Source organism: Oncorhynchus kisutch, linkage group LG12 (assembly GCF_002021735.2).
Source record: "Oncorhynchus kisutch isolate 150728-3 linkage group LG12, Okis_V2, whole genome shotgun sequence".
NCBI classification, from domain to species: Eukaryota; Metazoa; Chordata; class Actinopteri; order Salmoniformes; family Salmonidae; genus Oncorhynchus; species Oncorhynchus kisutch.
This window is the reverse complement of record NC_034185.2, coordinates 16,961,857-16,988,648: the sequence shown is the minus strand read 5'-3', so window position 1 is coordinate 16,988,648 and position 26,792 is coordinate 16,961,857. Positions and strand designations below refer to the sequence as shown.

The 26,792-nt window shown below is 42.3% G+C and overlaps 1 protein-coding gene across 2 annotated transcripts in view; it reads right to left on the bottom strand.

The window, feature by feature from the left end:
• Nucleotides 1-26,712, bottom strand: part of LOC109900610 (serine/threonine-protein kinase D3-like) — a 61,689-nt gene extending 34,977 nt beyond the window's left edge. Inside the window, exons 1-2 of one of the 2 annotated variants that reach the window (XM_031837000.1) lie at nucleotides 26,393-26,712; nucleotides 25,070-25,923 (exon numbers count right to left, since the gene is read on the bottom strand). In XM_031837000.1, coding sequence (XP_031692860.1) covers nucleotides 25,070-25,423 — 354 coding nt within the window. In that variant the 5' untranslated portion in view covers nucleotides 25,424-25,923; nucleotides 26,393-26,712. The remainder of the gene's footprint in view (nucleotides 1-25,069; nucleotides 25,924-26,392) is intronic. The other variant, XM_031836999.1, reaches the window with a different exon arrangement.
• Nucleotides 26,713-26,792: the final 80 nt, after the last annotated feature.

Genomic DNA, 26,792 nt, shown 5'->3' with positions numbered 1-26,792 from the left:
TTAAGGGATGCGATTGTGTTTGTGTGTGTGTGTGTGTGTGTTTACACACGCATTTGTGTGAGTATGTGTGTGTGTAAGTGTGTGCTCTAATGTGTGTGACTGCAGAACTTTTGCTATCCCTATGTCATTTATTTACAATGGGATAAATTCATGTTCAAAAGAGGAAAGAGTGATTTGAGGCTCAAAAGACACCAACAGTCAGCCATCTTCCATCTTCTTCTTCTTCTCAGATTCTGAGACATGCCGTTCTTAGCAACTCCTCCAAATAGCAGTTCCCTTCTGTCACTCTTCCTTCTGAGCCATCAGTCGTCATGTTTGTTTGTGACTCAAGAAGTCACTGCTATGTCAGAGCAAGGCAAGGCAGGCAGCTGACCCACACCAAGCCATACACACACCATAAACCAAGCCATACACACACCATACACCAAGCCATATCACCATACACCGAGCCATATCACCATACACCAAGCCATATCACCATACACCGAGTCATATCACCATACACCGAGCCATATCACCATACACCAAGCCATACACACACCATAAACCAAGCCATACACACACCATACACCAAGCCATACACACACCATACACCAAGCCATATCACCATACACCGAGCCATACACACACCAAAACCAAGCCATACACACACCATACACCAAGCCATACACACATAATACACCGAGCCATATCACCATACACCGAGCCATATCACCATACACCGAGCCATACACACACCATAAACCGAGCCATACACACACCATACACCAAGCAATACACACATAATACACCGAGCCATATCACCATACACCGAGCCAGACACACACCATAAACCGAGCCATACACACACCATACACCGAGCCATACACACACCATAAACCGAGCCATACACACCATACACCGAGCCATACACACACCATACACCAAGCAATACACCCATCATACACCGAGCCATACACACTTCAGACTAGGGGAAAGGAAGGGGTACACACAGCCTCATCACTTCAGACCAGAGGAAAAGGGGTACACACAGCCTCGTCACTTCAGACCAGAGGAGATGGGGTACACACAGCCTCGTCACTTCAGACCAGAGGAGATGGGGTACACACAGCCTCGTCACATCAGACCAGAGGAGATGGGGTACACACAGCCTCGTCAATTCAGACCAGAGGATGAGAAGGGGTACACACAGCCTCGTCAATTCAGACCAGAGGAGGAGAAGGGGTACACACAGCCTCGTCACATCAGACCAGAGGAGATGGGGTACACACAGCCTCGTCAATTCAGACCAGAGGAGATGGGGTACACACAGCCTCGTCAATTCAGACCAGAGGAGGAGAAGGGGTACACACAGCCTCGTCAATTCAGACCAGAGGAGATGGGGTACACACAGCCTCGTCACATCAGACCAGAGGAGATGGGGTACACACAGCCTCGTCAATTCAGACCAGAGGAGGAGAAGGGGTACACACAGCCTCTTGAATTCAGACCAGAGGAGGAGAAGGGGTACACACAGCCTCGTCACATCAGACCAGAGGAGATGGGGTACACACAGCCTCGTCACATCAGACCAGAGGAGATGGGGTACACACAGCCTCGTCAATTCAGACCAGAGGAGATGGGGTACACACAGCCTCGTCAATTCAGACCAGAGGAGGAGAAGGGGTACACACAGCCTCGTCAATTCAGACCAGAGGAGGAGAAGGGGTACACACAGCCTCGTCACATCAGACCAGGGGAGAAGGGGTACACACAGCCTCGTCACATCAGACCAGGGGAGAAGGGGTACACACAGCCTCGTCACATCAGACCAGAGGAAAAGGGGTACACACAGCCTCGTCACATCAGACCAGGGGAGAAGGGGTACACACAGCCTCGTCACATCAGACCAGGGGAGAAGGGGTACACACAGCCTCGTCACATCAGACCAGGGGAGAAGGGGTACACACAGCCTCGTCACATCAGACCAGGGGAGAAGGGGTACACACAGCCTCGTCACATCAGACCAGGGGAGAAGGGGTACACACAGCCTCGTCACATCAGACCAGAGGAAAAGGGGTACACACAGCCTCGTCACATCAGACCAGGGGAGAAGGGGTACACACAGCCTCGTCACATCAGACCAGAGGAAAAGGGGTACACACAGCCTCGTCACATCAGACCAGGGGAGAAGGGGTACACACAGCCTCGTCACATCAGACCAGGGGAGAAGGGGTACACACAGCCTCGTCACATCAGACCAGAGGAAAAGGGGTACACACAGCCTCGTCACATCAGACCAGGGGAGAAGGGGTACACACAGCTTCGTCACATCCATAGAAACCCTTCACCCTCCTTCAAAGGATGTTAGTTCTCATCCCTCCTTTTCCACAGACCAGAGGAGGAAGAGAAACAAGTCCTTCATGACATCACCAGGGAGTGTTTTTTTATAACATAACTACAGGGTTGCCTCCCAAATGGCACCCTATTCCCTACATAGTGTACTACTTTTGAGTAGGACCCATAGGACAATAGTCGAAAGTAGTGCACTATGTAGGGAATAGGGTGCCATTTGGGCTGTAGCCCAGGAGAGTGATGGTGTCATGTCAATGCTTAGAAGAAGAAAACACACTGGCGTGCTAGTTGATTTGATTTGTTTAGTATGAGTCACAGCCAGTGATCAAGTTCCTTTAAAATGGCCTAAAAGTCTGTTACTAAAACATCAAACTGAAAAATGCACTTTGATTTCATTTGATGCTTAGTTTACACAATCTCTTATGCTTCCTTGCTAGCTGGTTGTAAGGATAGATTAGTGAACACACGCACAAGAAAACACACGCACACAGGCGCACACACACACACATGCACACACACAAAGACAAACAGTCCCAGGAAATGACTCCAGCAGGTCAGTATGTGAGGAAAAGTCATCTCAGATTTCAACACACCACCAGTTTATTGCAATACATTCACTGCAAATTACGCTACATTTTCACAGCAACTGAAGGAGGAGGACTATACTGTTGTTTCTGTGATATCAGTGACATCACTGCCACTAACGGTTGCTGTGGATGTACTGCATTGTTGAGTAGATGAGGGGGCAATGAGTTTATAGACACACTCACTGTTCCAGGGAAACAAACACCTCTCAATATCTACGGTGCCCATATTAGGACAGCCTCAACACCGTAAATACCAGTGTAGTACAAGGAGCTGTTGATGTCTCATCTAGTGACAGAGAGGTTCTTTATGCATCCAGTCCTACACCAAAGAGTATGTCATCAGGAGTTAAGCAGGTTAAACCTATAGGTAGAGATGCAAATTAGCCTTGAAAGCTTCAGATGTCCCTGTCAGTTTTAGCACGTTCAGCAGCATGGAATAAACAATGAAGTAAGGTATATGGTTGTGACTTATTTCCTTCTTGTCCTGTTATAGGATAACATACTGAGAGACAGAGCTCTATCCATTTCCTCCTCTTCACCTAGAGGACAAGACAGACCAACAGTGGCAGCACAGCAGGTAGCTGTCCGGTTGCCTCCGACCACAGAACATCGGCCGTCATTTTCTATTCATTACCAGATGATTCTACATGTTGAACCGCTACCGTTTGTCGACAGACAGCAGGTGTCTACTGCGCATGGCCAACATTCATTATGGTGTGTTTTAAGAGCACAGCAGATACACACAGGTGAGGAACAATGTGTGAGGTGACTAGAGATCATCAACCCCCCATTTACAAAATTACAATTACACTCTCCAATATTACCAGGCTGCCTGCCTATGGACTGAAGGGCACTTTTAATATAATAATCACTTAAAGCCTAGTGGATGAAACTCGGCTACTCTTAATGGGGATTGTATAATCGTGCCCTTGCCTGGCCACAGGGATAATCCCATCTCAGTGCAGAAGTCCATGGCGCATCCCAAATGGAACCCTATTCCTTATATAGTGCACTACTTTTAATCAAGGCCCACAGGGCTCTGGTTAAAAGTAGTAGTGCACTATATAGGGAATAGGGTGTTATTTGAGTCGCAGGCCATGTTTCCATAGCACAAAGCCAGCTTTGAAAAGGGTCTGTGGGGCTGCAGGGTTACGGCACATGGCCTTGCCTGGCCCACTTGGAACTCATCCCTGTACCTCCAGGGAATAAAGTCACCTGTGTGTGTGTGTGTGTGTGTGTGTGTGTGTGTGTGTGTGTGTGTGTGTGTGTGTGTGTGTGTGTGTGTGTGTGTGTGTGTGTGTGTGTGTGTAAATAAACCTGCCCCACTGCCATACACACACACACAAACATACACAAACACACACACACATACAGTACATAAAACCACATTGGTGCACATATACCTACACACACACATATAGTACCATTCAAAGGTTTGGACACACCTACTCATTCAAGGGATTTTCGTTATTTTTTACAATTTTCTACATTGTAGAATAATAGTGAAGACATCACAAATATGAAATAACACATATGGAATCATGTAGTAACCAAAACATATTTTGATTCAGTAAAAATAAAGAAAAACCCTTGAATGAGTAGGAATGTCCAAACTATATATACACACACACATATACACCCCCACACACACTAGTTATTTCATGCAGTGTTAGATTAGATTGTGAGAGATACTTGTAAATAGCAAATCTCCTCGACTCTCAATTGAATCTACATGGAAGACTGGAGCCAAATATATAGTTGTATGATTACAGTATCAATTCAATTCACTATAAAACCTTTAACACAATTTAATTACAAAGTATAGTTCATGACATCCATTATGAGAAAACCAAGAACTTGGTTTTCCAAGAACTTGTTTACAGTACGAAAAGCAGCCCTGAATGAGATCGCTTGTCAAGGTCACCATGACAACTTCCATTCAGCAGAGAAAACTATGTGAAAAAACAAAGAGTCTGCATCCTAAATGGCACCCTATTCTCTACAGATCCTGGTCAAAAGTAGTGCATTATATAGGGAATAGGGTGCCATTTGGTATGCATCCTATGTGAAGAAAGTGTTTTGAGGCAAAGTGAATGTTTCCTGGTAGGTATGAAGAGAGGTCAGTCCATTACTGTGCCCCAAATGGCACCATATTCACTATGTAGTGCACTACTTCTGACCAGGGCCCGTAAGGAATCCCATAGGGTTCTGGTCAAAAATCAGTGCTCTATATAAGGGAAAGGATGCCATTTGGTACACACACCCTGTCCACATGGCAGCGGTGTGCTTTCTTGTTGGATACCTCCCTGGATACCTCCCTGGATACCACCACTACACTGTCCTACCTATTCCCTGGCCTAGTCTCTGTTACCGGGGCAACACTCATCACACTTAAAAGTGATACCCGACCGACAAGGATCTTTTGAGGTTCTCTCTCTCTGGTGATGTTTTATAGTTTTTGATAGAGGTAAACAAGCTATTCAGCATAATAAAAAATGGATAGACACCTTATGACACACCACATACTGATGGAATTGGAAACCATGAATTACCTGTTTGCTCCCAATATGCTTAAAAGCCAAACATAAAAGCTGAGAGGAATTGGAACAACAGAATGTAAAAAAGTCACAAGGGTAAATTGATTGAATTAGGGCTACAGTTGTGTAACCATCACTCACTATCCAGTGCACCAACCAGGAGAAGAGAGGAAGCCACACACTCAAACTGTTGCCTGCTATAAGACATCAACAAACACTGGCCTTTCAACCACAGAGGTAACACATGTACATCACAGGGAGTTGAAGCGAGGTAAAGCTATTCATTAAACTGCCTTTAGGGGCAATTTGGGACAGTTTTTCCAATTTGTAAGCCAAAAACCCCATATATCCCTCCCTGTGCAAATTAGAAGCTCTTTGTAAATGGCAGGATAAACAACGTACAGTATAATCAAATCTCACTGAAAAGATTATATTTTGTATTCATGTTTAGGAGACAAGTATGTCATACCAGTACATGTTTGCCTCCCAAATGGCACCCTATTCCCTATATAGTGGACTACTTTTTACCAGGGGGCTCTTGTCAAAAGTATTGTACTATGTAGGGAATAGGGTGCTATTAAACATTTAGGGGAGATTCTCATTGACAGAAGCTTATTTTAAGCATGATCACATGCACAGGGATAACTCTCCCTTAACAGGCTGACCATACACGAGAGACTGATCACACATTGACTACTCTATTGACCAGATAAGAGTGCTGGTCTCTGAGGGTGGTAAACTGGAGCCATATACACCCCTATTAGACTCAGATAAGCAATAAAGAGAGCTCTCGCTCTTTCTCTCGCGCGTGTGTTCTCTCTCTCTCTCTCTCTCACTCCCTCTGTTCTGTTCTCTCTCTCACTCGCTCCCTCTATTTATCTTGCTTGCTCTCTCTCTCTCTCTCTCTCTCTCTCTCACTCCCTCTGTTCTGTTCTCTCTCTCTCTCACTCCCTCTGTTCTGTTCTCTCTCTCTCTTGCTTTCTCTTTCTCTCTCTCCCTCTGTTCTGTTCTGTTCTCTCTCTCTCACTCCCTCTGTTCTGTTCTCTCTCTCTCTCACTCCCTCTGTTCTGTTCTCTCTCTCTCTTGCTTTCTCTTTCTCTCTCTCCCTCTGTTCTGTTCTCTCTCTCTCTCTCTCCCTCTGTTCTGTTCTCTCTCTCTCTTGCTTTCTCTTTCTCTCTCTCTCGCATTCTCTCTCTACCTCACTCCCTCTGTTCTGTTCTCTCTCTCACTCCCTCTCTATTTATTTTGTTGACTCTCACGCTCTCTCTCTCACTCTTGCTCTCTCTCTCTTACTTTCTCTCTCTCTCTCTCTCTCTCTCTCTCTCTCTCTCTCTCTCTCTCTCTCTCTCTCTCTCTCTCTCTCACTGTATCTCTCTCTCTTTTCTGGGAGAGATAAGGACAGCACAAGGTCTGGTTCATCTTGTGTAAAGTAATTGATTTAAAATAATATTATTTCAGACCGGGAGGGGTTGATGCCACAATAGGCCCGTCAAACTATGGGTCTGAAATAGTGAGGCTATTCTACATTGGAAGATACAGTTCTAATACAGTACTGATACAGTACTGATACAGTTCTAATACAGTACTGATACAGTTCTAATACAGTTCTGATACAATTCTGATGGAGTACTGATACAGTTCTGATACAGTACTGATACAGTACGGATACAGTACTGATACAGTTCTAATACAGTTCTGATACAGTACTGATACAGTTCTGATACAGTACTGACACAGTACTGATACAGTTCTGATACTGTACTGATACAGTACTGATACAGTATGATACAGTTCTGATACAGTACTGATTAGAGGTCGACCGATTAATCGGAATGGCCGGAAATCGATATTTTTGGGAAATCTGTATTTAAAAAAATATATATATTTGTTATACCTTTATTTAACTAGGCAAGTCAGTTAAGAACACATTCTTATTTTCAATGACGGCCTAGGAACGGTGGGTTAACTGCCTTGTTCATTGGCAGAACGATAGATTTTCACCTTGTCATCTCGGGGGATCCAGTCTTGCAACCAGTTAACTAGTCCATCGCAATAACGACCTGCCTCTCTCTCGTTGCACTCCACAAGGAGACTGCCTGTTACGCGAATGCAGTAAGCCAAGGTAAGTTGCTAGCTAGCATTAAACTTATTTTATAAAAACAATCAATCATAATCACTAGTTAACTACACATGGTTGATGATATTACTAGATATTATCTAGCGTGTCCTGCGTTGCATATAATCTGACTGAGCATACAAGCATACAAGTATCTGACTGAGCGGTGGTAGGCAGAAGCAGGTGTGTAAACATTCATTCAAACAGCACTTTCGTGCGTTTTGCCAGCAGCTCTTCGTTGTGCGTCAGGCATTGCGCTGTTTATGACTTCAAGCCTATCAACTCCCGAGATGAGGCTGGTGTAACCGAAGTGAAATGGCTAGCTAGTTAGCACGCGCTAACTAGAGGGAAGGAAGCTATACTGTTACACTGGCAATACTAAAGTGCCTATAAGAACATCCAATAGTCAAAGGTTAATGAAATACAAAATGGTATAGAGGGAAATAGTCCTATAATTCATATAATAACTACAACCTAAAACTTATTTCCTTGGAATATTGAAGACTCATGTTAAAAGGAACCACCAGTTTTCATATGTTCTCATTTTCTGAGCAAGGAACTGAAACGTTAGCTTTCTTGCATAGCACATATTGCACTTTTACTTTCTTCTCCAACACTTTGTTTTTGCATTATTTAAAGCAAATTGAACATGTTTAATTATTTACTTAAGACTAAATTGATTTTATTGATGTATTATATTAAGTTAAAATAAGTGTTCATTCAGTATTGTTGTAATTGTCATTATTACAAAAAAAAATTAAATCGTCCGATTAATCGGTATCTGCTTTTTTGGTCCTCCAATAATCGGTATCGGCATTGAAAAATCATATTCGGTCGACCTCTAGTACTGACACAGTACTGATACAGTTCTGATACAGTTCTGATACAGTACGATACAGTTCTGATACAGTACGATACAGTTCTGATACAGTACGATACAGTTCTGATACAGTACGATACAGTACGATACAGTTCTGATACAGTACGATACAGTACTGATACAATTCTGATACAGTACGATACAGTACTGATACAATTCTGATACAGTACGATACAGTACAATACAGTTCTGATACAGTACTGATTCAGTTCTCATACAGTGTACTGACACTCCAATACGTGTAGGTCAAATCACGCCAAGCATTCAGGCATGCTGTAGCCTATTGGAATTAAATACGCAAACTTAAGCAAAACAGGTCATATAAGAAGCGGTGCACTGTTATCAATGAACAGAATCTGCATGATAGAAACACACCGCATCACTTTTCTGTTCCTCATCAGCTGGGTCAATGCTTGTCCTCCAGCCCTCACAACAAGATAATGGGCTTGACATTGATGCCAGTCAAATCCTATGTTCTCATTCCTTGTGTGGGAAGTTATCAGTAAGTCAGGCTGATATTTCCTCATATGGGAAGTTATCAGCAAGCCAGGTTGATATTTCCTCATGAGATAGTGAGACCAGCAGGGTCATTACATTTAAACCTAAAGGACTAAACAGACTGCACTGACTAACAGTTAAAAGCAGCGCATCCGGCTGTCCTATCGCATCTGACCACGGAACATCGGCAGTCATTTTCTGATAATGTTCAAATGATTCTATGTGTTGCATCAAACCATTGGTGGACAAGGACAATCAGCAGCTGATCTACTGAGTGTGTTCTCATGTAGATCTGTATCAGTCCTAACCCCACTGTATCAGTCCTAACCCCACTGTATCAGTCCTAACCCCACTGTATCAGTCCTAACCCACTGTATCAGTCCTAACCCCCCGTATCAGTCCTAACCCCACTGTATCAGTCCGAACACCACTGTATCAGTCCTAACCCCCTGTATCAGTCCTACCCCACTGTATCAGTCCTAACCCCACTGTATCAGTCCTAACCCCACTGTATCAGTCCTAACCCCACTGTATCAGTCCTAACCCACTGTATCAGTACTAACGCTAACCCCACTGTATCAGTCCTTAACCAAAACCCCACTGTATCAGTCCTAACCCCCCTGTATCAGTACTAACGCTAACCCCACTGTATCAGTCCTAAACCCACTGTATCAGTCCTAACCCCACTGTATCAGTCCTAACCCCACTGTATCAGTATGATTAACGATAAGGAGCACATGATGTTGACAGCGAGCTATACCTTAGGGAACGTCAGACTGACTATATGGCCTTGACTACTGAGACAACTTAGATAACGTCATTCCATTTCCAAGTGTTTGAGTCAAATACTCATAAACACACTTCTGTACAGCTCCAAAGATCCTTGGCTATTTTTACTCTGTATTGTACTGAGTCTATTCCTGTTCCTTTTCGCAGTGAAGGACAAAGGGCTTTCAATGTAGAAACAAATAGCACTGTCTGACAGGGACCGCCTGAAATTCAGATCAAATGAAATGTTATTCATCACATACACAGTTTACAGCAGGTATAAAAGGTGCAGAGAAATGCTTGTGTGCTAACTCCATCAACAATACCTCAAAAATGCTCCCTCAACAATAGTCCCTGTCACGGATCCCCCTGGTACTGCTGCTCATTCCGTTCACCAGCTCCGGAGGTCTAAGTCACCGGCCTTCTAGGCGTCACTGAACTGGATTCATTACCACCAACCCCGGACTGTCTTGTCTCATTATGCACATCTGGTTCCCAATCCCCCTGATTAGTATGTTATATATGTGCCCTCTGTTCCCCATTGTCCTTGTCGGTTATTGTTACCATGTCCGTTGGTGTTGTGAGCACCTGTTCTGTTGTATCGGCTTCCATGCTGCGTGCATTTGTTTTGCGGGTCTTGTTCCGTGTATTATTTAGAGTTTTATACCTCGCTCTTTTGTTTGGGTGGAGAAAATTAACCCCCTATTACATATTCCTGCGCTTGTCTCCTATCATTATACAGCATGACAGAATAACCAACCCACTAAATGGAGACAGCAGGAAAGACCGAGCTGTCGACCATCGTAGAGACAGTCCAGCACCATCCTGCGTTTGGAGGGGAATGTGCAGTCCCTCCAGTCTCCAGCACCGGTTCCGGCGCCAGCCCCCACACCACTCGCTGCCCCCGTCCCATCTGAGCTGGTTCACGGAATACCCCTGTCCCTCCCGGAGCGCTTTGACGGCGCACCTGCGAAATGCATGAGATTCTGCAATGCGACCTGTACCTCGCTCGCTATGCCGAGGCTGTCTCCGGGAGAGACAGAGTTGCCACCGTCATCTCAGCACTGACCGGACGGGCCCTGGACTGGGGTGCTGCGGTCTGGTAAACGGGCGGAACCGAGGTCAAGTCCTACGAGCGCTTCACCCTCATCTTCCGCTCGGTATTTGATCATCTTGTGGAGGGCCGAGAGGAGGGTGAGCGCCTACTCCAACTATGCCAGGGATCTAGGACCACCTCGGAGTTCAGGACCATCGCAGCCTCCACCGGATGGACGAGTCGGCTCAGGTCGCCGTGTTCCGCTGCGGACTGCGGGAGGAGGTACAGATGGAGTTACCCTGCGGTGATGACAACCTGTGACTCGACCAGCTCATCAGCATGGTGATTCGTTTGGACAACCTCGTGCGGTCCCGACGGGGACCTGAGCGGAATCCGGAGCCCATGGCTACACCTGCTCCGTGGCCAGAGCCGTTGGAGGTGGGCTCTGCACGTTTGCCCAAGGCAGAGCATAGGAGAAGGAGGAATCTAGGCCTCTGCTCCTATTGTGGAGTAAGGGGTCATTTCTCCCCGACCTGTCCTCTATCCACTAATAGGCGAGGAGGTGACAAGCCAGGGAATTCTCCTGCTCCAACCCAGGTAGGATGTAAGATCTCCCCTCCTTTTCTGTCAACTCAACTCAACAACTCAGTGTGTTTTCCCATTAAATTCCCTGAATAACCTAGCCCCTCACTCCCGTTAGCTCTGATTAATTCCGGAGATGCCAGGAATCTTTTAGACTGGCCACTGCATTACGCATTCCTTTGGTTACCCTACAGTCACCCATTTCGGTTCAAGCCCTGGATAATCGTCCAATTGGGACAGGGCTCGTACATCACATCCCTGTTCCTGTTTCTCTGCTGACACATGACATTAATTTAGAACAGGTCACCTTTTTGATTATAGACACCCCCACACACCACGTTGTGTTAGGTCTCCCCTGGTTGAGTTGGCATAACCCTGTTATTTCCTGGTCTGAGGGGAGATAGCTGGGTTGGTTGAAGGAGTGTCAGGGGACTTGTCTCGCGGTGTCTGTCAACACCACTATGGTGGAATGTCCGGACCACGCCCCTCAAGTGGAGTTACCGCTTGAGGGGCGTGGAATGGTTAAAAAATAAACATATCCAGGTGTTAGAATGGCCAATAATTTTGCACGCCCAATTTTTCAGTTTTTGATTTATCCAATAAATGTCGTTCCACTTCATGATTGTGTCCCACTTGTTGTTGATTCTTCACAAAAAAATACAGTTTTATATCTTCATGTTTGAAGCCTGAAATGTGGCAAAAGGTCGCAAAGTTCAAGGGGGCCGAATACTTTCGCAAGGCACTGTATATATAGATATATAGATATATTTTTTACTTTGTTTATTGAATTTTCAACACCTGTATTTACAAAATAATTGCACTATAAAGTTATTTGGTAGTAATACAAAACAACACATCAAAGACAACAATACAGCAAAACAAAGAGAGGGACAAACATAAAAAATGTCAAATAAAATAAAAAGACAAAAAATATATTTTGATACAGTTGTTACAGGTCAACTAGCACAGATAGTACAGTCCTTAACATCCGAGATGTCGTGTATCCACATACCAGGCCTCTTACGTCACCAATATATAAATATACATCACTCTGGAACTGCAGGGAAATGTAGTCGTTTAACATAAGAAAAGAAGGGAGCCCACATTGCATAGAATTTGTCTATAGACCCATTGAGTGTGTGTTTAATTTTTTCCAACTTTATGCAATTCAAAACGTATTTAATCCAAAGAGCATGAGAAGGGGGTGTAGAGGATTTCCATCTAAGTAAAATGAATTGTCTCGCTAACAAAGTGACAAAGGCAATTATATCCTTATTAATTTTGGTCAGTTGTATTGTGGGTTAGGAAACCCAAAATAATGCAATAAAAGGGTCTGGCTCGATCTGTGTGCCGCTTAATTCTGAGAGTGTGTTAAAGATGTCTTTCCAGAATCCAACAAGAGATGGGCAACACCAAAACGTGTACATGGATTATCTTGCTTTGGTCCAGTGGGCCCTATGAATGAGTATGCATTGAATGAGACCGTGTCGATTACAAATAGAAGAGTTATGTACCTTTTTGAGTGCCCCTTCCCATGGTTCATCAGATATTTCCTCACCCAGATCCTCCTCCCGTGTGGATTTAATATTGTTTAATGAGGTGGTTTGTAGTGAGCAAATTTGACTATAGATGATTGACAAGGTGCCTTTCAGAGTAGGAAGTGGGATAAGAAATGAGTCAAACTGTGTTTCACCAGGTAGGGTGGGGAATTGGGGATCTATGCTGTGGACGTAACTCTGGACTTGTAAGAACCTAAAGAAATTATGTCTGGGAAGACCAAATTTTGCTGATAATTGTTCAAACATACTAAATGTATTGTTAATATAGAGATCTCTGAATCTTTAAATTCATTTTTTATTTTACCTTTATTTAACCAAGTAGGCTAGTTGAGAACAAGTTCTCATTTACAACTGTGACCTGGCCAAGATAAAGCAAAGCAGTTCGACATATACAACAACACAGAGTTACACATGAATAAACAAACATACAGTCAATAATACAATAGAAAAACTCTATACACAGTGTGTGCAAATGAGGTAAGATAAGGAAGGTAAGGCAATAAATAGGCCATGGTGGCGAAGTAATTACAATATACCAATTAAACACTGGAGTGATAGATGTGCAGAAGATGAATGTGCAAGTAGAGATACTAGGGTGCAAAGGAGCAAGATAAATAAATAAATACAGTATGAGGATGAGGTAGTTGGATGGGATATTTAAAGATGGACTATGTACAGGTGTAGTGATCTGTGAGCTGCTCTGACAGCTTGTGCTTAAAGCTAGTGAGGGAGAGGAAAGCCTCCAGTTTCAGTACAGTTCATTCCAGTCATTGGCAGCAGAGAACTGGAAGGAAAGGCGGCCAAATGAGGAATTGGCTTTGGGGGTGACCAGTGAGATATACCTGCTGGAGCGCGTGCTACGGGTGGGTGCTGCTATGGTGACCAGTGAGCCGAGATAAGGCTGGGCTTTACCTAGCAAAGACTTGTGGATGACCTGGAGCCAGTGGGTTTGGCGACAAGTATGAAGAGAGGGCCAGCCAACAAGAGCGTACCGGTCGCAGTGGTGGGTAGTATATGGGGCTTTGGTGACAAAACGGATGGCACTGTGATAGACTGCATCCAATTTGTTGAGTAGAATGTTGGAGGCTATTTTGTAGATGACATCGCCAAAGTCGAGGATCAGTAGGATGTTAAGTTTTACGAGGCTATGTTTAGCAGCATGAGTGAAGGAGGCTTTGTTGTGAATACCGAGACTAGACCATGTTTAGAAATCACCATCAACCATAGATGGTGGAAAGCTGGGTTTGAGGCTACCGGAGCAAAAGAAGAGGTTGTCTGAAACCCAAAGTGGGGCCTAAATTGATTCCACATCTTCAATGTTGTTTTGACACATACATATTTGGTGAAGGAGGAGTAAGGGCCTGTAACGGAGGAGCGAGGGAAGACAATGATGCCGATATAGATGAGGCGGCCTCCATCTCTAGTCAAATTGGGGGTGGGAATATCTCTCTGCTCTGCAACCAGTACTGAATGATCCTAAGGTTAGTGGCCCAATAATAGAATCTGAAATCCGGTTAGCACTAGATCGCCGTCTGGTTTGGGCTTTTGCAAAAGCTGTTTTTGTATCCTTGGGGGATTTTTGTCCCATATAAAAGGTAGAATTAGGCCGTCGATCTTTTTGAAAAATGTATTGGGAAGAAAAATCAGCAGGCACTGATAGAGATAAAATAATTTAGGGAGAGTATTCATTTTAATAGAATTAATTATTGCGACTAAGGAGAGGTGTAGCAAAGACCTGTGTTCCAAATCGTCCTTAGTACAGGTTAAAAGAGGAGCAAAGTTGGCTTGAAAAAGGTTTTCAAATCTGATTATGACATGTACCCCGAGATAAATAGAAATATTCTGAGCAATTTTAAATGGCAAGTTATGTAAAGGCTATTTTTGTGCAGCCATATTAAGCAGCATCAATTTGCTGTTATTTAGATTCAGTTTATACCCTGATAAGTGACCAAAGGATGTGAATGTGGAAAGGGCAGCAGGAACAGAAATATAAAGGTTGGATGTGTATAATAAGCATGATCTATGTCCTTTTTGGGCTACCCCATATCCCTGGAAGGAGTGGAGATGGAGGAGCAACGTGTCAGCGCAGTCAGGTTATGGTCCATCCCCAACTCTGTGAAAGCAGTCCAGCGATTCCTGGGGTTCGCCGTCAGAATTTAAGGAATGATGGATGGCGCTAAATACAGGGAAATTCTTGAGGGAAACCTGTTTGTCTTCCAGAGATTTGAAACTGGGAAGGAGGTTCACCTTCCAGCAGGACAATGACCCTAAGCATACTGCTAAAGCAACACTCGAGTGGTTTAAGGGGAAACATTTAATTGTCTTAGAATGGCCAAGTCAATGCCCAGACCTCAATTCAATTGAGAATCTGTGGTATGACTTAAAGATTGCTGTACACTAGCGGAACCCATCCAACTTGAAGGGGCTGGAGCAATTTTGCCTTGAAGAATAGGCAAAAATCTAGATGTGCCAAGCTTATAGAGACATAACCCAAGAGACTTGCAGCTGAAAATGCTGCAAAAGGTGGCTCTACAAAGTATTGACTTTTGGGGGGATGAATAGTTATGCACGCTCAAGTTTTCAATTTTTTTGTCTTATTTCTTGTTTTGCATCTTCAAAGAGGCATGTTGTGTAAATCAAAAGATACAAACCCCCCAAAAATCGATTTGAATTCCAGGTTGTAAGGCAACATAATAGGAAAAATGCCAAGAGGGTGAGTACTTTCGCAAGGCACTGTAGTGCACTACTTTTGACCAGGACCCATAGGGGAATAAATGGAATTGGTTGTCATTTGGGATGCCGCCTTAGACTCCAAAACCAGAGATCCCACCGCCACCCTTACATGGTCCAACATATCACACACGGTTCACATTACATAGTCTGAATAACCATGGGATTTCAGATGAGTTCAAGCCCCTCGGCAGCACAATCTTTTCTACATTAAACATTTCACAGAGGGTGCGTTCCAAATAGCTCTCTATTCACTACATAGTACGCTAATTTTGACCAGAGCTCTGGTCAAAAGCAGTGCACTATATAGGGAATACGGTGTCATTTGGGATGCCAACAGGCCAGGGATGTTATACAAGGCCTAAGGCTCCTACAGAGATCGAAGCCCTTAAAGCTGAACACATTCTACAGGAATGTGATAATGACCCTCGCCTGTCCAATAAAGAGGTAACATGCCAACAGTGTCGGATGTAGCTCTGTTCTAGGCCGTTAGTGTGGCTTACTAATGCAGAGCCTTCCTAAACATTAGCAAGCCGCACTAACGACCTGGACGAGAGCTAGAATAGACATAGTGTCCCACCAAGCACAGTCCTTCATTCTGGTGATCCTGAGTTTTAAGAAACAGGAACAAGGCAAAGAAAGACTGAATGAAACCTGCTCAAGTGATTTCCCCAAATCCACCAGGGCTTTATATAAGATGATTTGTGGAGATTATGAAATGAGTGTGCCTCCCTCTACTCTAGTAATAGGCCTGGTTTATCAATCAAAAAGAGCAATCATAAAAGTTTAAATAAATCCTTAGGAACCGTGCCTTGGTACTAAACAAATCAAATCAAGGTTTATTGGTAGCGTACAGAGATGACAACATGCTGAAAGAACAGCAATTCCATTGTATGTATCTCACAGCGAAACGTAATTATTATTCTGCAACGCACAAGCAGCAGCATCACCAATGCATTAAAGGGGTTCCCCAGTGTACTGTCTCAAATAATACAGGCTCAGTTGTACCCAGAGAAATCACAATCAGACACCATGTACATTTACCACATGTTGATAACATGCCCTATAAAACACTTGTTATTCCCTATGGGCTATCCCTGAATTCCTTTATTACGGTGCCTTCAGAAGGTATTCACACCCCTTGACAGCCTAAATTTAAAATTGATTCAATTTAGATTTTGTATCACTAGCCTGCACACTATACCCCATAATGTTAAAGTGGAATTATGTTTTTGAAATGTTAAGAAATTGATTAAAAAAATTTAATGCTGAAATTACCTTCAGAAGTCACATAATTAATTAAATAAAGTCCACCTGTGTGCAATCTAAGTGTCACATGATCTGTCAAATGATCTCAGTATATATACACCTGTTCTGAAAGGCCCCAGAGTCCGCAACACCACTAAGCAAGGGGCACCACCAAGCAAGCGGCACCATGAAGACCAAGGTGCTCTCCAAACAGGCCAGGGACAAGGTTGTGGAGAAGTACAGATCAGGGTTGGGTTATAAAAAAATATCAGAAACTTTGAACATCCCACGGAGCACCATTATATCCATTATTAAAAAACAGAAAGAATATGGCACCACAACAAACCTGCCAAGAGAGGGCTGCCCATCAAAAATGTAATGCTGAAATGTCTTGAGTCAAAATATATTCAACTTCTTTGTTATTACAAGCCTAAATAACATCAGTTACATGGAATCACTTTGTGTGCAATACTTTTTGAATGACTACCTCATCTCCATACCCCACACAAACAATTATCTGTAAAGTCCCTAAGTCAAGCAGTGAATTTCAAACACAGATTAAACCACAAAGACCAGGGAGGTTTTCCAATGCCTCACAAAGAATGGCAAAAATTATCTGTAAAGCCCCTAAGTCAAGCAGTGAATTTCAAACACAGATTAAACCACAAAGACCAGGGAGGTTTTCCAATGCCTCACAAAGAATGGCACCTATTGGTTGTTGTGTAAACAATTTAAAAGCAGACATTGAATATCCCTTTGAGCATGGTGAAGTTAATAATTACACTTTAGATGGTGTATCAGTACACCAAGTCACTACAAAGATTACAGGCGTCCTTCCTAACTCAGTTGCTGGAGAGGTGAAGAAATTGACTTTATATCCTGAATACAAAGTGTTATGTTTGGGGCAAATCCAACACATCACTGAGTACCACTCTTCATATTTTCAAGCATGGTGGTGGCTGCATCATGTTATGGGTTTGCTTGTCATCGACAAGGACTAGGGAGTTTTTTAGGATATAAAGAAATGGAATAGAGCTAAGCACAGGCAAAATCCTAGAGGAAAACTGGGTTCATACTGCTTTCCAACAGACACTGGGAGACAAATGTACTTTTCAGCAGGACAATAGCCTTAAACACAAGTCCAAATATACACTGGAGTTACTTACCAAGATGACATTGAATGTTCTTGGGTGGACTAGTTACAGTTTTTACTTAAATCTGCTTGAAAATCTAGGGCAATACTTGAAAATGGCTGTCTAGCATGATCAACAACCAACTTGACAGAGCTTGAAGAATTTAAAAAGAATAATCCAGGTGTGCAAAACTCGTAGAGACATACCCAGAAAGACTCCAAAGGTGATTCTAACATGTATTGACTCAGAGGTGTGAATACTTATGTAAATGAGTATTATTATTATTTCTGTATTTCATTTTCAATAAATATGCAACTTTTTCTACAAAATTGTTTTCACTTTGTCATTATGGGGTATTGGGTGAGAAAAACTATATTTAATCCATTTTGAATTTGGGCTGTAACACAAGAAAATGTGGAATAAGTCAAGGGGTATGAAGGCAATGTATTGTGTGTTTTGCAAGATAGAATGTCTCTCTCTCTCTCCCACTCTTTCTCTCCCTCTCCCCCCCCCCCCTCTCTCTCTCTCTCTTTCTCTCATCTCTACTCTTCCATAAACCAGGGGTTCATCCCAAATTGCACCCTATTCCATATATAATGCAGCACTTTTTACCAGGGCTTTTTTAAAGGGTGGTAGTGGGAGAGGAGGACCTCAGTTATCTTCATACTATAACACCACACCATCAGATTCCTAATGATAAATTGGATTAGAAAATGTATAAACCTGATTCTAGGCTACATAGTTAACCTTTGTTCTCTCTGCTGTTCCAGTCTTGTTCTGTGCACTGGCTGAAACTAATTGTTAGCCTATGGCACTTTAGAGCAGGAAATACACTCCACCAACATGGCACAGCTCCACATGCAGTACCGTGGGAGGGGTGGGTGGGTGGTCAGTCAGTCACTCACCATCAGCACAGTTCTATGTCATTCATGTCACACAATGTGTGTTGTCTAATAATGGCCATAAAAACAATGGCGGAATAATGAAGTTGCTTAACCTACTCCCTAGACTTGACGCCCCCACGGAAATAAAATTAGCATAATATAAAAATCCCCATAAAATGTGTACATTTAAGCTAGAGATCTTTTTTTTTCATTGCATTTTCATTGCGTCTCAATCCACCCCATCCACCGATGTTGCACTTCCTCATCTGTGTGAAAGGTGACAGATTACATTTTTTAAACATAACTTTTTTTTCAACGTTCTGAGAACGGAAGTGAAAATGTCGCCTGTTAATTTTAAGGGAGGTTAATTTGCAAGGAGGTTCTGAGAACGTTTTACTATGGTTCCCTGAAAGTTTTCTTGGGAGATTTTATTAACGTTCTGAGAACGGAAATGATTGGTTATTTGAAGGTTTTTGAATAACTTTTAAAACATTTCAATAAGACTGCTAGCTTAGGTTAACTGTTTTTAGCTGCAAGCACAGATAGGATGCATTGAAAGGAATTTACTTAGGCATTAATCACACAAACACATACATTTATTTTAGTTAGTATGGCATCAATGAGATTCAAACCCATGATCTTCTGTTGTCTACCCATTGAATTAGTCCACTTCGCCACCAGGATGTAGACAGCATGCTATATTTTTTAAACTAATATAAAGCTGTTCATTTTAGTCCATTCAAACAGACCCCATTTCAAAGGAAACAATCACTCAGTAAGATCAGGTGTGGCCAATTAGTGGGTGCCGCCAACACAATTAACAAGATAGAGAATAGAGAGAGTTTTGTTGACACTGAGAACGGAATGTATACGTTTTAAATAACATTCTTAGAACATTCTTTGAGCGTTACTAATGTTTTCTTAAGGTTCTGAGAACATGACTTTAAAATGAACCGTGAGGAAACCTGCAGAAAACCTTATGCTGAAATTCTCATGTCAGAACGTTAATTTCTCCCAATTTTGTTGGATCAATTTGAGAACATTACTTTACATTGAACCATGAGGAAACCTGTAGGAAACGTTATGCTGAAATACTGAAATTCCCACAGAAGAACATTGTTTCTTAACTTTTTTTGAACTATTTGAGAACATTCCCAATGCCAAACCAGTTGGAGAACATTCCCAATGCCAAACCAGTTGGAGAACATTCCCAATGCCAAACCAGTTGGAGAACATTCCCAATGCCAAACCAGTTGGAGAACATTCCCAATGCCAAACCAGTTGGAGAACATTCCCAATGCCAAACCAGTTGGAGAACATTCCCAATGCCAAACCAGTTGGAGAACATTCCCAATGCCAAACCAGTTGGAGAACATTCCCAATGCCAAACCAGTTGGAGAACATTCCCAATGCCAAACCAGTTGGAGAACATTCCCAATGCCAAACCAGTTGGAGAACATTCATAGAACATGATCACAATTTAAATGTAGATCTAACCATGTTTGAACATTTAGGAAACGTTCTCTTAAAGTAATGAAATTCAAAGAAAATAATGTTTTTTTCTCAAGTTCCTTAAATGTGCTGAGACTGTTCTGAAGCCAAGCAACTATCCTGCACCATTCCCAGAAAGTTGCGGGAAGGTTGTTTGCAAAATGACCATAAGATAACAACGCTCTGACCAAGCTCTAAGAAACGTGATTCTCAGAACGTTATGTGCTAGCTGGGTGGTGACTAATATTATTACAATGGCAAGGAGCCCTACTGTATCTCAGTAGCCCATCGCCTAGTGATTTTCAGAACTGATGATGATGATGATGATGATCTCTGTGAAACTTCACCAGCTGGAGTGTTCCAACCATAGAAAATAGAATGATGTGATAGAATAAAAACCTTCTAATTCTGTAGTTCTAACACTGGATTAAGAGTTTGCAATACAGACAGATTTGTTTATTAGGGCAAAGTGCAATTGTTTGGACATTAAGGAATAGGTCAGCAATCTGCAATTCAGCTCCTTTGCTTTAATGAGCTTCGTAGTAAGCGAGAAATGCCCTAAAATGACCCAAAGACTACATGTTCAATACATGAATGAAAAACATCATCAGTGGTAAACGCTGTAAGCAGATTGTTTTCCCTCTGTCTGAATAGGTTGCTCTATTTCATTCTCTTTTACCTTGCAATTTATATTGCATCAATTAACTTAACAGTTTTAGCCTCAACTCTGTTTCTTCCAGCTAGAATATACACACATCACTTATCGCAACCCCAATCTCATTTTTTTTTTACACACACTAGCACCTCTTTGTCTGCTGCCTACAGCAGCCTGCAACCGTGGTGTGTGACAGGACAGGGAGGGTGGGGCTGACTACGGAGCTGGGCCGGGCAGACTGGTGCAGCCCGGGACAGTATGGCGGCCTGCAAGGGAGGGGAACTTCCCCACTGTCTTCCTGGACACCCCGGGGACTGTTCCTGTTCCCCTCCTACAGGAGAACAAATATTACATGGTCCAACATACCGTAAATATGGGCCCAGAGTTTCAATACTCCCACACCGGGGGGGGGGGTTACATCTCAAATGGCATCCTATTCCCTATATAGTGCACTACTTTTGACCAGGGCCCATAAGGAATAGAGAGCCATTTGGGACAGTTTTTGAAAGAGAGGTGGTGGGAAGACATATCAACATTTCTTTATGGTATGAACCACCATCAGTAATGTGATGTACATGTGGTTTTGTTGTTGACCTATATAGTGTGAATAGTGGATACTGGATACACTCATGGCTTCCAGGGAAGGCTAAGGATAATGCACAGTGCAAGTTTGAAGGCCAAGCAAGCAGCCTCGTAACCATGTGGTTAAACGAGATGGGTCGATTGCAACGAACGCAGGTCAATGCTGGATTTCTTAATATTCTACAAACGGGAGATGATGCACCTGTGTGTTAAAACATATATTTAATTTAAACCTTTTTAATATATTTTAAATAAAAAATATGACATAGGCCTAACTCATCACGATTGAATTGATTTAATACACATTTCTAGTTTGGACCGTACAGCAGTGGCAGTTGGTGTCATTTAAGTGAGGTAGGATGATTTTCTTTTTTATGAGCGTGGCCTTATTTCTATTACAGCATATCTATTAGATACCTGTCATTCATATTCCAATCATCCAGCTCAATGTAACATCAATAGATTCAGGCTACTACATGATACTCAAAATTTCCCTTTACCCATCATGAGGTTGCTACAACCTAGCCTATGAATGAAAGTTTAAAACGTAGGTGCACAGGTTGAGAATTTCTTTTGTAATCAAGGTGACAGACAGTGACACATGCGATACTGCCTTGCACACTCTTGCCTACATCTAGCTGATCTAAGGTGTAATCATTAGTCCAAAAGTTGCAAATGTGAGATTCTATTAGACAAAATCAGGCATTTTTTATCCCCGTTACGTTCCGTTTGCTTCCGTTTAAGAAGCGTTTTTATACAGAATCGGCAGAATGAATACACCCCTGATCACACATACAGTTCACTTTCATAGCAGCCACATAAAAGCAGCATAAGCACTTTGATCATTGTGTATATTATTCCTTCTCACAACTATCTCCTCCTCTCACCTTTTCCCGTTGCTTGTGGACAACACATCAACTTTCTGTGACCAGAACAAAAAACCTTTACAAGCCAACCCTTCATATCATGACCTCTAACCGCTACACACAGCCTACATCGTTGTCACTTCATAGTCTACATACACTACCAGTCAAAAGTTTTAGAACACCTACTCATTCAAGAGTTTTTCTTTATTTGGACTATTTTCTACATTGTAGAATAATAGTGAAGACATCAAAACTATGAAATAACACAAATGGAATCATGTAGTAAACAAAAAAGTGTTAAACAAATCAAAATATATTTCATATTTGAGATTCTTCAAATAGCCACCCTTTGCCTTGATGACAGCTTTGCACACTCTTGGCATTCTCTCAACCAGCTTCATGAGGTAGTCAACTGGAATGCATTTCTATTAAGAGGTGTGCCTTCTTAAAAGTTTATTTGTGGAATTTCTTTCCTTCTTTCCTTGCAGTACAGGGATATTTCCCCCCGATCTTGATAAGAAATTACCATACTTTTTCAAGCCAACTTATTTTTTTGTTGTTGTTGTACTTTTACCACTTTTTCTCCCCAATTGGTAGTTACAGTCTTGTCCCATCGCTGCAACTCCCGTACGGACTTGGGAGAGGTGAAGGTCGAGAGCCATGCATCCTCCAAAACACTACCCTTCCAAGCCACACTGCTTATTGACACACTGCTCGCTTAACCCGGAAGCCGGCCGCACCAATGTGTCGGAGGAAACACCATACAACTGACAACCAAAGGCAGCTTGCAGGTGCCCAGCCCGCCACAAGGAGTTGCCAGAGAGCGATGAAACAAGGATATCCCGGGCGGCCAAACCCTCCCCTAACCCGGACGACACTGGGCCAATTGTGCGCTGCCTCATGGGTCTCCCGGTCATGGCTGGCTGTGACACAGCCTGGGATCGATCCCAGGTCTGTAGTGTCGCCTCAAGCGCTGCGATGCATTTTCTTTTTAAAGACAAGTTGTAATTAATGGATTACATAAATTGGAGAGAAAAATATATAGTAACAATAGGTTAGACCATATTAGTTTTCCATTCATACAAGGTGTCAGGTAAATTGCCACAATAGATTTGCCGTGGTAAACAAGGAAATACTTTATTTCAGTTGTACGGACTGATTGTCAAAATAGATCATTCGTCGTAAGTCTACAAAAAAATCAGGATCAATTTGTTCCATTGATAATACCCACCAGAGGGAGGAGTGTTCTTGAACTTTCTGGGCAGCAATCAGGAATAAAAGATAACCTCGACATAAATCGGTGGCAAGTGATGGTTGCAATTGAGATCAGCTGTGCGAGTGATTTTAGGGCAATGTTTTTTAACCAGAGATGACCTTGAGTTAGTACGCTGGCCAGTGGTCATTGCAATAGGCCCCATATGTTTAAATTGAGGATTAGAAAAGAGCTGATGTTGCACTATGGCTCACACAGAATGAAAAATGTTACACCCCTTTTCTTTGATGAAATCTAACACAGACAGTAAAAACATGCCTCTACAGTATAGTGTGCCATCGCTGTTGTGTCAATCCCCCATCATCATAGCAAAATGTCATTTTCTACTTTTACTCAAGAACCATACAAGAAAAAACGTGTTATACATTGCTCTGTGTATTTGTCACACAATGAGAAACTGGGAGTGGTATGTGTGATAAGGCCATATACCTTACAAGAGTAAGTGAAGATGTTGTTGAGTAATGTAGTCTACTCTGGGAAACATATGTTATCTGTGTTTTCCAGCCTACCACAGTATTTCAATATTTTGCAAAGTAGGAGGGAGAATCCGTCACCTCTCATCTAAACAACCCCTGGGGCATCTATTGTGTGCAAAAACAGGTGTAACACTCGTAAGCAGAAAGCAAAACAGAATATTACACCTGTGAAAACCACAACTATACAGTACATCTGCCCTGTTTCAATTGTATTTCTCTCAAATGCAACCTCTTGTTTTTTTCTCTCACACTGATGCTTACTTTACAATGTAACGCCTCTCCTCATGGTTCAACACTACACACCAGTACGCTCTATAAAAAAAGTAATAACTACAAAAAACTGTCCAAATATGAGTTTTCTAACTCTTAGAAAGCAACAAGGTCTTTAAAAATCGATGTAATGTGTAACAGTCTAAAGAGTGTAGCCTACAAATAAATTAAGTGTATTACAATTTGCTATACAGACCACTAAAGGAGATTGTGTGTCATATTAAATTATATATATAAATATTTTTTTAATGGTCGAATTAATCAACTAAACTAAAATCCCAATAGAATATGATGAATATAGCAAGTCACAGACAACTGTAAAATAATTTAGAGTGTATAGTTTTTGTTCAGGTTTTGATGCGATCTGATCTGTCTCCATGCATGCCCATCATGAGGACTATATGGCCAAGAAATGGTTTGTCTTTAGGGTTAGGTTAGCTAAGGTTAGAGTTACTGCTATAAGTACATTGTCATAATGAATCATTATAATATTTGTTGCACTGCAATTACATTGTAATTAGTTACACAGTAATAACAGCACTGTGGTGTAAATTGTTACCTTACCTTTTGGTCCACTATTGAACATACGAGCTCCTTCACCGCTGATATCCCGGACAGATCGCTGGCATCCAGGTTCACCGTTTCCCTGGTGAGTCCGATCTGGATAAGAAAAGACACCCCGTGGAAAGAGCACCCGGAGTTGGTGGGACTCGGGGCGCTGAGACTCCCATTTGACAGTCGACTGTAGAGTGTCGCCGGTGGGCTTGGAGACGGCGAAGGTGTCGGTGGGGCGACTGGATTCGGAGCCACAGAGAGGGGGCACAGTCTGGGTAAGGGTGGAGGGGAAGAACTGCTGAAGGCAGACATTGGCTGTCTTATGTCTTCTTGACGAGGTAAAGAGTCAAAGTTGACCGACATCGAACGTATTATTTCGAATAGCAGCTCTCAAGTTCTATTCAACAACATTGGCTTTGTTGAAGCATCTTGGTCATTTGTTTAGAATATCCAGTCGGTTGAATAAGTGATAGATCATTCGGGGGGGGGGGAAACGAATTCTAGCAGCACTGTTTAGCTTACTTTTACAAATAAGACATATTTGATGTATTACTGAACATCAACTCTATAAAAAATAAACAATTACTCTGAAGTGTAAATTGTGCCCGTTCCTCTTCGACAGCTCACACGAGGCACATAACAATACATGTTCAATGAAAGCATGTTGATTCTTCCTCCATTCTCAGCTCTACACCACTCCGAGGACAAAGTGCTTCTGCAAAAAGCTCCCAACCATTGGAGAATGTTCAGCCTCAGCGCAACAAAAAAACTGTTCTTATGGTGAGTAGAAGAAACAGCCACAGAGCAGTTCTCCTCAGTTGCAACTCCATGTAGTAGAACGTTTCTAATTCCCCGTAAATTATCTGGTAACAAAAAAAAAAAAAACTATAGATGAGAGTAGGTAATGGAGAACATTTATGTGGGGAAAAACTATCCTGTCGGATCAATGAGTCAGATTATTGATTGATTAGCCAAAAGTTACTGTAAATGAATAGGCTGCAAAACAGCTTGTACTGTATACAATCATTTAATATAACCATTTAAAGTGTATCAATAAAAACAACAATATAACAACAGTATTATTATTATTATCATCATCACTTGTTGTGCCTTTGCATAATGAATTTAAACTTGCCTAACACATCTGAAATCAAGACACATCTGGAAATGTGCTCTCATTTGATTTGGAGAGGTAAAACATGGTCATGTAATTGCTTGTAATAGGATTAACTGTACATAGCCTATGCATGATCTATTTCACTTATAAATGCCCACACAAAGCCCGTAGACGTGCTTTTTTGATAAGGTATAAAATCTTTTAAATACATTTACCTTTTCGAAAAGGACGGTTTTCACTCTCTGGAGATGAAAAATGTGTGTGTTAATTCTTATCTTCCAAGACGTTCGAACGCTTGAACTGTGACATCACGATGGTCGGGTGTGAGAGTGTTTAGATTTGGCTCCAAACTCCCTATTTTGGCATGAGTGCAAAGCCTGAATATTTTGCCAACTATACTACTTTCCTTTCCTAACTTTCTTCATGTAGCCAGATAGCAACCAGTTCGTCAGTATCCTATTATCGCACTGTAATATGCCGCGTTCATGTACTAGTCGGAACTAGGACACTCGGAAATGTCCGACTTCCTAACTGGTTGAACACGAACGTGTATATCGACAAGTCGTAAATGTCCGTGTTTACTACTTCCGACTTGTGTGTCAACGCGGCATTAAC